Below are 13,083 nucleotides of genomic sequence, written 5' to 3' on the forward strand. Positions count from 1 at the left end.
TTCAGAGCACACAAAAGACAAATACATCTTGTTAGTTCATCACACACATTCTTGGTTTGTTTGTTGTTGTTGTTGTTATGTTTGTCAAAAGTAAAACTTGGAATCTGGACCAAAAGAGAATGGACAACAGAAAACTCCAACACAGTTTTTCAATTCTTTAATCTGAAGAGTTTAAATGGAAAAAAAAAATTGATGTTCAAAACACTCTTAAAACCATTGATAGTCAAATACAAGATTTTTTTGCATCTTTTGCAGCATTAATGAATTTTCAACATCATTTTTCTGTCGTTCATTATGTTCAGTATATACATTGTTTGTGTGTAAGGGACTTAACATTTCCTTGTGGAGATAATCCACAAAATACCTGTGTCAAGACCAAAGGCATGATCTTTGTTTTATTATCTTGTAGATATACCAGCAGAAATCAAGACATTAGCTAAACTAGTCACGCAATGCTGTCAAAGAAGACAGACTGCATTTCATACACTCCAGATATCCCTTTGAGAACTATGGTACGTAGACGAAGTGCTGGTAGTTTCATCATAGATTAAAGGGATGGTACAGTTTCGGTTGAGATGGGGCTTCAGGTTTTCAACGTTTTTGATCTGATGATTTTTTTTAGATAATGAGAAACCTCTCATGGAATATCAAAGCGCATGTAATTCTGAGAGGAATTTCAAAGTTTATTTGATGAAAATTGGTCTTTAAATGGCTGAGATAACCAAAACAAATCAATCCTCAGAAAAAGTGGGACCCACCTTTCTTAGGATTGCTTGGTTTTACTTTATTTTTGGATAATTCAGGCATTTAAAAACTGATTTGCATCAAATAAACTTTGAATTCCTCTTAGAATTGTATGCTCTCTAACATCTCACAAAGTGGTTACTAACTATCTCACAAAAAGATAAGAGCTGAATCCTTACCTCAACTAATACTATACCATCCCTTTAAAGTCAGGGTTCACAAAATACTATTCTACATTTCATATTCATGGGAAATATCCCAAGTGACCAGAGGGGGTTGTGAATGTTTTAAGTAGGTAATAGAAAATCTATATAAAAAAAGAAAAAAAATCTTCAGAACATATTTCTCATCAACAAATGGGTCAGGTGTACTTCCACAGTATTCTGAGGAAGTGTTGCTACAGACAAACTTGGGTGCAGAGTGGGTGGGCTTGTTAATAGAGGGGTACCCATTCTTTGAGGTCTGGTAACTAGTCTTGAGAATGTCAAAAATGTGAAAACAACACAGGATTTGATGACTTTTATTGTACATCATTCTATGTGGAATCCGGCTGTCGGCCAGGGATACAAGTTCGGTACTTGCAAGATTCGCACTGTGTGTGAAAAGAAGCTAGTCTTGCTTTCACTCACCTTCGAAATAAAAGGCCGGCCCAGAGCCGTGGGGGTGACCGGAGACCTGCGTAGCTTCAGGCGAATTCATCGCAGTCATGTAGACTCCCTCAATCAAGTCCACCTCAAGTGATGGGTCAATGCCAATTGCATGAACTGTGCAAAAGAGAAAAATTTGAATTTAATGCTAAAATATTTCTATGCAAAATATGGAATGCTGAGCAATCATGCTGTCAAGTTACACATGTACTTGAAATATAAGTGGTTATGCATTATGCTATTATAAAAGAAAACAAGCGGAGAGGTATTTTGGCATAAACGTTCTATTATGCATCAAAAAAGAACATGAAGAATTTGCCAAAAGGCACAATTTAAAGTCTGAGAAAATTCTTTTGAGAGTGTTTTTGCACACATAAAGATGACACAAAAGTTCCCATTCAGTGGTTAAACTTTCACACCTAACTTGATATTCTAAAGTTCCACTGACGAAGGAAAACTGCACGCATAGCTTAAACATTTTGTGACAGGAAAGCAAACTATTAGATTGATTTTCATTGAGGAACTTTGACAGGCTCATAACAGAGCTTTTTTTTTTCTTTTTTCCCCCATTGCTAGCAACCACTACCGCAGTTTATGTTCATTCTGAATTCTTTCAACTGAGGTGGAATTTCATATATGCTCTTCTGATGTCAAAAACCTGGCAAAGGGTTATTGTACGCTCAAACACAGGATGAAAATCTCCTGTCTGGTTTGTACAGAGCTGGATTAAACCTCCTCAATCATTTCCCCCCACACAAAAATAATACCAATAAATTTCATCACTCCACAACTTTCTTCCCTGCTTTTGTCCCATTTCCCCCCTTTTTTTGGGACAGAAATATACAAATCAGACTTCTTTGAAATTGGTCTCCTAGGAAGATTGGCTCTGTAAGCAATTATCCATTCAACAATCCCTTGTGGAATGAGTCACGAGTCAATCACACCAGACGCCGGCTCAGTTTTCACTCTCAGCGGAGTCAAACGAGACACAGATCGTTCAGACAGGAAAGTATACTGACAAATCTCAACAGCTTAGTATCTATACTTCCACTTCTAAAATTGGAAGAAAATGGTTTTTACACAATAACAGAAAAAGATTTGACACAGTTCACTAATTCATACTTGAATGGGACCAGTTGGGTGGTTGAAGCACAAGAATTGATGATGATGATGTGAATAGTTCAAATGCAAAAACCAACTATATATTGATGTTAATCACTTAAAGAACATTGTGATTTGATAAATTTGCAGAAAAATAAAGAATGCAATCAAAATGTATGTGATAATTTTACAATTCTAACATCTTCAAATATATTTCTTGTTGTAACAAGTGAAGCATCCTTGATTTTTTTTCTCAACTTGATGATGACTACACTTTACATAATTTAAAAATGGCATCATGTCAGTCAATTCAAGCTTTCATGCTCTTGTTTTGTACATGGTCCCCCACCCCACCATCACCTCAACACATAACCATTGGGATTGTATGCAGACAAGTGGCCCCTAGTACTGAAAGGGTTTATCTGAGGAAGTGTTAGTGGATGGGGGCTGAGATCATATTCACAGCTTTTGTCCACTCAGTAATTAAACACCAAGACTTTTAGTTTCGAAGCAGCTTGTTCATAAAGGAAACAAAGATAACTGACTGATTGGCACTTTCTATCATTGGATCAAAATGCTCTGGTCTCGTCATGTAATTCATACTGTGATCAAGACAATCAAGAAATGGGTTCCATTATGGAGTCGGTTGCCATGACAACTATGATGCTGGCATAGACACATAACACTTTTCCACTTATCATGAGTTTCGTATTACTCCAGCCACAGAATGCACAACTGCATGCCACCCGGCATGTTGTGACATCAATGTCTATCCCATGACTTCTCATTCAATGCATGTAATCAGGCTAATCATCAGCAATCATTGTAGAAGTGTGTTGCTATTATCAGAACCTGTCAAACTGCTGTAAAAGAGTGATGATAAAATTTTGCGGATGGTATACCCACAGAACAAGTGTGATAATTTCATCAGCTCACATAATAGTCTGGCTACCATGCTGATATTAATTTCTTTTCATCTCCACTTGGACATTATTCCAGGAGACAAACTGTCAGTCTGGAAGGAGACTATTCAATCACATACATTTATGAGTACTGTAAAAGTGGATATTTTCGCGCGACTAGTTTTTCGCGCTTGGACGGGTAAGAAGAGTTTTGCGTGTTTTTAATTCCGCGAAATCAAGACACAACATAGAGGAACATATGGCAAGCAAAAATATTTTTCATGCTGTTATTTTCGCGTTAGTTTCTGGTTGCGCGAAATGTGCGAAAATTTCAACACCGCAAAAATTTCCACTTTTACAGTAGTCTAGAAGGTGACTATTAAAATATATACATTTAGCAGGTCATGCCACCTACATGTACCACTGCACCCCTCCCCCGAAAAAAGTCACACTGTAAAGGGGAGAAAAAAATTTTTCCTCTAGATTGGCGAAGATTGACTGAACTTTTACAGAGCCTGCCTAGTTATAAGGCATGAAGTCTGCAGATCAGAAGCAAGAGTATCAATCAATAAGCACTAAAAGCTGGTTTATTTTTGCTTGGCTAATTCTAAAATCCATGTTATCTGACAGACGATCTGGTAGATGATCTCTGAATTGACATGGAATCTAAACACTACAGAAGTAAATATGACAACAGTGTCCCAGTAAAGAACAAATATGTACACAAACCTCACTTGGCGGGTGGTGTGTCCGTGAATTCCAACGTGTAGAATATCAGTCAATTCCATGCATACATTACAAGAGCCCTGTTAACTTTTCTGGTGTGCTAAGTGAAGGTTCTTCTTGTCTTTAGGGCAATGACATGTTCAATTTAAATATTTTGACATACAAACACAATCCACGCAGCTCAATGTTTACCAAATATGTAAGTGAACTTTTGTCTTTACTTTTACCCTACTCTGCTTCTTTTCCCAGAATTGTTTTTTTCTACACAATTACAAAGGCATATCCCCAGCATGCAAGACTATGAAGTATCAAACTAAAGTGAAAATTTTGATTCACAGATACTGACTGTTGTAATGAAGGTGAATTTCCATCACTGCAAGGAATCATGTCTCAAAAATAGGCCAGAACTTTCAAAAAAACATGCGCCCCAATTTGACCTGTCTCTGCTGACGTCAGTGAAGCAATCGCAAACACTCTTTCCAAGGCTCGAAGAAAGTGAGCATAAACAGTGCTCCCGTGAACGGCGTTTTGAATCAGCATTTTGAATCAGCGTTTCAAAACGCTGATTCTGCCTTCGCAAATTGAGCATAAACACACCCTTTGAATATTTGCAATCTGCTATATTTTATGGAAAAGCAATCTGTCACTAGATACTGCTCCCTTTTTGATTTTCCCATTATCCATTTCTTTGCATAGGCCTATATGTCTCATGTGATGTTTCTCTTGCCTTTTGATTATCCTTGAAAACTGAACTGGGCTTTCAAAAAGCAGTCAAACGTGCAACACACAAAATACACAATGTTATTAATTGTCTTTCTAAATGTGGGAGGTAACACACAATGACCACAACTTTTTTTGACCGACACAGAAAGACTAGATATTGGCTAGTTCGGTAGTTGATACATTTGGCAGACTGCAAATAATTTCAGTAATTCTCAGTGATCTGGATTATCTTTTTTTAAAATTCATTTCTGAAGTAGAAAACCATGCATCCACAATATTGCTACTGCATACAATACATCTGGATATGCTTCGTAGGAAACTTAAACCATAAACAGTAGCTCAACATGAATTCCATACTTTCACAGAGTTAGTGTTTCAGCATGAGTCACAAGTCTGGAGAAGTTGTGTGTGCTTCAGTCACGCTCCAGTGGAAGGCATTGCACAATGTGTACACAATATGGCTGGAATTCGAGTACCAAGATACATGACCTCATGTATTCACTCTCAAGGGTAAGGCCATATTTCATTTCATTTTTTCTCTCTTTTGTCTTTGACTTTGAAATGGGTGCAGGTGGAATTCCAGAAGTTGGTTGCCATAGACACGCAGGGAGTTTCAATTGAGCAGTCTGTCCATGAATTGCAGAAGTGTTCCCCCCCCCAAAAAAAAAGATATCGGCATACCTGTGCACCCGGCATTGATCCTGACCGATTCTGAACTTTGCGCCTCCCCAATCTCGTCAGAAATTGCATACCACTACCAGCCAGCCGAATATTCCCGCGGGAGCCGTCGGGATTCAGGAAGTAGACCGTGCTTGATGGGATACACATCATTCTGTCAGGACCGTAGCTACTTGTAATTGCTCTGCCCCTGTAGTCGTTGCTCCGAAATTTATGACCTTTGGTAGCTCTTCCCCTCAGTGAAATTGACACACTTGCTGCTACAGTAACAATGCATATCTGCATGTTCTTTATGTGTACTACGCCCACTACAATATTTCCAAGCCTTTTCTCAAAAAAATGATATCGAGACCTGAATTAACAGTATTCTTCTTCTTTTTTTTTTTTAGAAAGTGAGAGAGAGAGAGGAGACCTGTCAGAATTGAGCAATTGCTATTGGCTGATAGTGAGCACTGTACAAACTGTACTATCTAATCGAGCACACCAATTTTCCAAATTGGCAAGATGCAAGCATCAGTCTCTGTCAAATTACCTCTGGCTTTATCTGTTGAATAACTACAACACAGTTCTATCACGTGTGGGCAGATTCGAGATTATTTTTCAGGGCAAGATTTCGCTGTGCATTGCTCCAGGCCACAATTCTCACTGCCAACTGGGAAAGAATTTAATCAGTCTATTACTTCTTGCTGAAGATGGGAGGATTAAAGGAGACTACCACCACGGAGACTCGTTAGTGTATGTGCATTTGGAATGGCAGGTGTCTTGTTAAAAGCAACAGATTGGTAAATATCTGGGCAAATTCAAACAAAACGTAGTTATGACCAACTGAAAAATATCAGCACAAAATTTAACACCCTGCTGAACGTTTGTTGAAAATGTAAAGTTATCTTGATAAATGCGACAACAAGGAGTTTCTGACTTAAAGGGAAACTTGTCGCAATCACATTTCTGAAACATAACTTGAAATCAATTTAGGAGTTACGCAATCCATATGACATTCCAATCACAAATTCTGTCATTAACATCATGGCCTACCATTCAAAAGTTTACATGCAATTGTACACAGGGAATATGCATGCCCTTAGCAAAAGTGACTCCAAGTTCAAGCTAAGATCCAACCCATGGTTCTGTTCTATAGGTCAATCTGTTCACACTATAATTTGCACACTAGATTTTTCGAAAAGTATTCATCAGAAACCATCCGCAGATGTCGATTTCTCTAAACACAATCTGAGAAATACATGTATGTTGTGGAGGAATGTGATTCAGAATTACTTTTCTCTTTTAAATATTCTTAATCTGTAAATCAGCCAAAGGCCCTCTTAAAAGCTACTTAGGGATGTCACAGACTCATGAGAGGCAGAAGTCCCCTTCACACACATTAGTAAATTATGGGTTTTTTGAAACTTGACTAATGTAATATGATGCGAAAGCCATGAATTCTTGCGTAGAAACACAGAAAATATTGTTAACTCTTGCAATACACATTGCCATGAGAAAATCAATCCAGCTTGATTCTTCTTTCTTTCTTTTCTTTTTTGATGTACATGTATCACGTATCTCATAAATTCCTTTACTGTCAGGAAATGACTTACACACTAATCCCATCATCCTTTAATTCTTGGTAAACCATTGCTGTCTTAAATGTAATGTATGTTCACCAATTGGCATGCATGCTGAAGTGTTTTCTTCACAGATTGTCACAGATGTCTGAAAATGAATTGTCAGTGAATAGATATTACCTACTGGGACATGTATAATCCCCCTAATCCTTATTGTGCCACCATGCCCTGAATAAGAATGTTTTGACAGAGGCACTCTGCCACTCCTGTGAGTGGGCTTGCTTATCCACAAGTAGGTTAAAGGAATAATTTACCATTTTGCAGGTGAAACAAAAACCCAGCATTAGTGCTTTAAAATACAGTTGAACCTCCCGTATCCGGACAAGTCGGGACCGGGGCTCATCCGGATAAGGGATTTGGCCGGATACGGGAGACTCAATGCTTTATACATGTACATATACTGTATACGCTATATATTTCGCGGGGGGGTTTATTTTCGCGAATTTCGCGAGTCGGGAGCTATTCGCGAAATTAACAACACGCGAAAATATTACCGTCCAAAATTAATCCCTTGCCTTGATAATACGAACATTTCAGTACTAGTACTAGTATACATGTACACCATGTCACGGCTTACCGAACAGACCATACTGGCTAAGCTTGTTTACGCACGTCCACGTCTTTACAAATACTGTAGAGAGCCAATCCATTATCGCAAGGGGACCACTCGTCAGAAATCTAGTGCGATGGACTTAACCACTTCAAAAATGTTGAATTCTAACTTACTAGTTCGCAGAGTTTGGCAAGTCTTTTTCATGCAGTGTATAACTAGTATCATTCTTATTTGCTAGTAAGTTGAAAATTCACACTTTCTTTACCACTTCATATTTTCTCTGGTCCCCCAATCGCGAATTTAACTACTTGCGAAAATGTGTGACAGTGACAATTCGCGAAAATTATAGCGTATACAGTACATACACATGTACTGATGTAGCCCATTGTAGTACCACATGTAGTAATGTGTATACTGCAACCTTTTCATTGTTGCACTCAGTAACAGACCCCAAAATAGAGGTGTATGTTAATCATGTTGGAAGTAATATGTAATTCATGTGTGTTTGTGTAGGAGTTCTCAAGGAGTTGGGAATCCCCCTTTCCTCCTGTAATTATTTTTTTTAAAAAAATCACAGCATGATTGCGTCCGTATAATAGAGAGATCCGGATAAAGGGAGGCCGGATAAGAGAGGTTCAACTGTAGTTCTAAAATTTGGGTTAGGGATAGAAACAACCACTGTAAAAATTTGAATCTGTAAAGTTGATGTTAAGTATTGTTAAATATACAAAACGTGAACAATAGTTATAATAAAAATGTTTCCAGACTGAACCGTCTACATCTCCTTATATTTTAGGCTTTATCGCGAAAACTTTATATTTTGTGGCACAACAGACCTACATGTATACATATACATGCATTAAATGTCCTATCTTAAAATTTTTTAAAATCACTGTTCCCAAAGGTAAACTGGACCTTTAAGTTAGGATGGATCACTGAATGCTGATGAAAAAGCTTGGCAGGTTAAAAGGATGGCATAGTATTGGTTGAGATGGGGGTTCAGGTTTTCACTTTTTGTGAGATAATTAGAAACCACTTATATGTTAAAGAACATACCATTCAAAGAGCAATTGAAAATTTATTTGATGAAAATTGACTTAGAAATGACTGAGATGTCCAAGACTGAAGTGGTCCTAATAAAAGGTGGATCCCACCTTTTTAGAAACATTTTGCTTTCTTTAAAAAGAAAATGAAAAAAAAAACTTTGTTTCTGGATGTATCTCAGCCATTTCAAACCTGATTTTCATCAAATAATCTTTTAACTGCTCTTTGAATTTTGTGCCCTTTAATATTTCATAAAGTGATTTCTAATAATCTCACAAAAAGTGAAAACCTGAATCTCCATCTCAACCAGAACTTACGCCAACTACATCATCCCTTTTAAAGCTAAGTGTCTGCAGAGTGAGCACATAAAGGGTCAATGCTAATAAAGAAATGCTTTAGTCACAAGAAGAAAAGTGGGCCTTGATTTTTCAAATAAATATAGACCTCAATGTGACCATGAGCTCGATGTTGGTCATCGACAAGAGTTGTGGAACACAATCAGCCCAATGCTTGTTTGATCCTCCCACGCCACACTCAGTATACATGTATATCAAAAGGAGCTTCTGCCTTTAAAAGGTACAGTCTACAGATGTATACTGCTCCACTTTGGAGCAGGCATAATGCCTTTCTTGCATTGTTTACACTAGCTAGCAGTTCGTTTATAGCATTTTAAGTTAACCAAATTGATCAAAGCAATGAAATGTATCACTTTTAACCTTCATCCTGCCTTCAAACAGACTTAATGATATCAAAACTTATTTTTGAAAAGGCTACATGAGGAATGTGTTTATGGCACATATTCTAGTTTTCAGCAAACCTTATCTAAATGCAGTTATACTACAGTGCACTTATTATTTGTACTATTGCTCTAAACCATTTCATGAGTGAAACTAGAAAATAAATGAATCTGATGACACACAGAGCACAGTTCCATTCACGTCTGTCTGTTTGGAGATATTCTGTGAAGATGCATATAATATGAGGTCAGAAAAATACTTGTGGCTGGAGAACAATTTTTTATTGAAACCACAAGTAAAGGAATATCTCGGCAGGAGGCACGCCACACACCTGGGGCATAATATACCGCAAGTCTGTCTTTCGTCTGGCCGCGATTCATCGTCTTCAGGTCAACCTGATCTCCTTCTCATTCACAAAAAACAAAATCTCCCCCCCCCCCAAAAAAAAAAAAAAAAAAAAAAATTACTGTAAATTGCGATCTCCTCTGAGCTCATACTTGGAAGAAATAATCCTTTGAAAGTGCTGTGGAAAATAACACACTGCATTTTTTTATTCACCATGACACCACTAAGGGTTCTGAATAGTAGCTGATATTTTTTAAGACTACTTCAAATCAATACTGTACTCTTTCTTCCTCTTTCCCATCTCTCCTCCTCTTTTTCTTCCTTCCTTCTCCCTCTCTCTCTCTCTCTCTCTCTCGGTTTTTCATGTCTGCCTGTCTCTGTCTCTCTTTCCTATTCTATCTTCCTCCACATTGTATTGCGCTGGACAAAAGGATATTGAAATGAACAGGTAGGGCCCATACAAACACACACCCACATGTTTGATTTTACATGCCATAAACTCTGCTCGCAGGAGTGCCTTTAAGTACAAATGTATGCTATACCCATACCACAATACATAGACATGCACGTTATAGACTTTGCACAATATTCGCAATCGTAAACAGGTCTGGCATCTGGCACTGTTATTAAAGATGCCTGACAATTGCATGCGGGGCAAATGCAACAACAACAACAACCAAATAATCCCGTCAGTATTCTGTGTGTCAAGTTTTAAAAGACAGGATATAAATGTCCTTCATAATGGACACCAGTGAAAACATTATCCACAATAATAAAGAATGCAAAGCCTGAATACAAATGACTGTCATAAGAAAGCAGAAAGTTATACCGATTACCTACTAACTTTGCATACTGTGTACTATATGACCCTCTCTGATTAGATAAGAAGTACATTGTAGTAAATCCTTATGAAAGGTCTATACATGTATGCACATTATCATATACTAGTATGCACACATCATATGCTTGGGTTGTTTGAAATTGAATTTAAATTTCCTCCAATTTCCATTTATCAAACCTGCACACAATGTGATGCAATATTTGTAAAGATATGTATGTTATGTGATAAATATCCAGCAAACGTAAATTTCCATTACAATTTCAATCAAGAAAGAAACATTTATAGCCATGAATACAGTGTGAACAACGGCCTGTTCATATGTTAAAGTATTTATTAGATTTGCAATGAATATCCTCCTGTACTGACAGTGTAAATGTTATACACATCATGTGGTATTCCTTTTGCAAGCTATCGTGCTGCTGTAGAGCTCTCAACCTATCTGTGGATGAGCCCTAATGTGTTGTGATATAGTGTATATTATGTAATCATCTACTTTAGGTTCTAAGGTCCGAGGCACAAATATGGATGTAACCTGAATCATATCAGCAATATATACAAATGTTTACAGTGCAGCATCTATACCAATTGGTAAGCATTTCCCCTGTGGATTCAATGAAAACAGCTTATTAATGAAAATTAATGAAAATGAAAGAGATTTTAAAAAAAGATAATCTTTGTATGAAAAGTGCACATTCCTACAACTTGCTAAGTACTAACATAAGGCCAATTATTACTCCCCCTGTTTCCTGAAGTCTTGAGTCTTGATGAAGTAATTCCTATACACTCTAGCAGCTGTAACACAGCTAGAACAGTATAATGAAAATAGCAAGTCAAGTTCTATTTTAATTCTAATGGTGGAGAAATTCAATTGTGTTGAATGGGCCAAAGGACCAAACTCCACAAATGATATCACATTTCAAGGAAATCTGAATATTCTTTCAGACCATGGTTGTCAAATTTACATGATCAATGGAAAAAGAACTGATAAGAACTGATGTACAAATTTATAGTCTTGCCTTACATTCTGCATGTATGTCACATATATGTCACATAACCTTTAACGTCTTCAGAATGTAAACTGAGCAATCATGAAATTTATAAAATGTATTAATCCGGTAATGCATTGCTGATAATCAAACAATTAAATACCATCATCATCCTGCATATTATATGTATGTCTGATACTTTATTCATATTAATCAATTCATTGTTCATGAGCCTCCACTTTCTCAAGGCACACGTACATGACTGTCATAAGAAAGCAGAAAGTTATACCGATTACCTACTAACTTTGCATACTGTGTACTATATGACCCTCTCTGATTAGATAAGAAGTACATTGTAGTAAATCCTTATGAAAGGTCTATACATGTATGCACATTATCATATACTAGTATGCACACATCATATGCTTGGGTTGTTTGAAATTGAATTTAAATTTCCTCCAATTTCCATTTATCAAACCTGCACACAATGTGATGCAATATTTGTAAAGATATGTATGTTATGTGATAAATATCCAGCAAACGTAAATTTCCATTACAATTTCAATCAAGAAAGAAACATTTATAGCCATGAATACAGTGTGAACAACGGCCTGTTCATATGTTAAAGTATTTATTAGATTTGCAATGAATATCCTCCTGTACTGACAGTGTAAATGTTATACACATCATGTGGTATTGCTTTTGCAAGCTATCGTGCTGCTGTAGAGCTCTCAACCTATCTGTGGATGAGCCCTAATGTGTTGTGATATAGTGTATATTATGTAATCATCTACTTTAGGTTCTAAGGTCCGAGGCACAAATATGGATGTAACCTGAATCATATCAGCAATATATACAAATGTTTACAGTGCAGCATCTATACCAATTGGTAAGCATTTCCCCTGTGGATTCAATGAAAACAGCTTATTAATGAAAATTAATGAAAATGAAAGAGATTTTAAAAAAAGATAATCTTTGTATGAAAAGTGCACATTCCTACAACTTGCTAAGTACTAACATAAGGCCAATTATTACTCCCCCTGTTTCCTGAAGTCTTGAGTCTTGATGAAGTAATTCCTATACACTCTAGCAGCTGTAACACAGCTAGAACAGTATAATGAAAATAGCAAGTCAAGTTCTATTTTAATTCTAATGGTGGAGAAATTCAATTGTGTTGAATGGGCCAAAGGACCAAACTCCACAAATGATATCACATTTCAAGGAAATCTGAATATTCTTTCAGACCATGGTTGTCAAATTTACATGATCAATGGAAAAAGAACTGATAAGAACTGATGTACAAATTTATAGTCTTGCCTTACATTCTGCATGTACAAGTGTATGTCACATATATGTCACATAACCTTTAACGTCTTCAGAATGTAAACTGAGCAATCATGAAATTTATAAAATGTATTAATCCGGTAATGCATT

General features: G+C 36.8%; 1 protein-coding gene across 1 annotated transcript in view; it reads right to left on the minus strand.

Annotated features, from left to right (window-relative positions):
• LOC139725330 (protein kinase C-binding protein NELL2-like) overlaps positions 1-13,083 on the minus strand; it is a 50,950-nt gene that overhangs the window by 29,273 nt on the left and 8,594 nt on the right. Inside the window, exon 2 of the mRNA XM_071636417.1 lies at positions 1,374-1,508. Within this exon, the coding sequence (XP_071492518.1) occupies positions 1,374-1,508 (135 nt within the window). The remainder of the gene's footprint in view (positions 1-1,373; positions 1,509-13,083) is intronic.

Source organism: Diadema antillarum, unplaced genomic scaffold, assembly GCF_040938485.1.
Source record: "Diadema antillarum isolate AM-2024a unplaced genomic scaffold, OU_Dant_1.0 seq00000035_RagTag, whole genome shotgun sequence".
NCBI classification, from domain to species: domain Eukaryota; kingdom Metazoa; phylum Echinodermata; class Echinoidea; order Diadematoida; family Diadematidae; genus Diadema; species Diadema antillarum.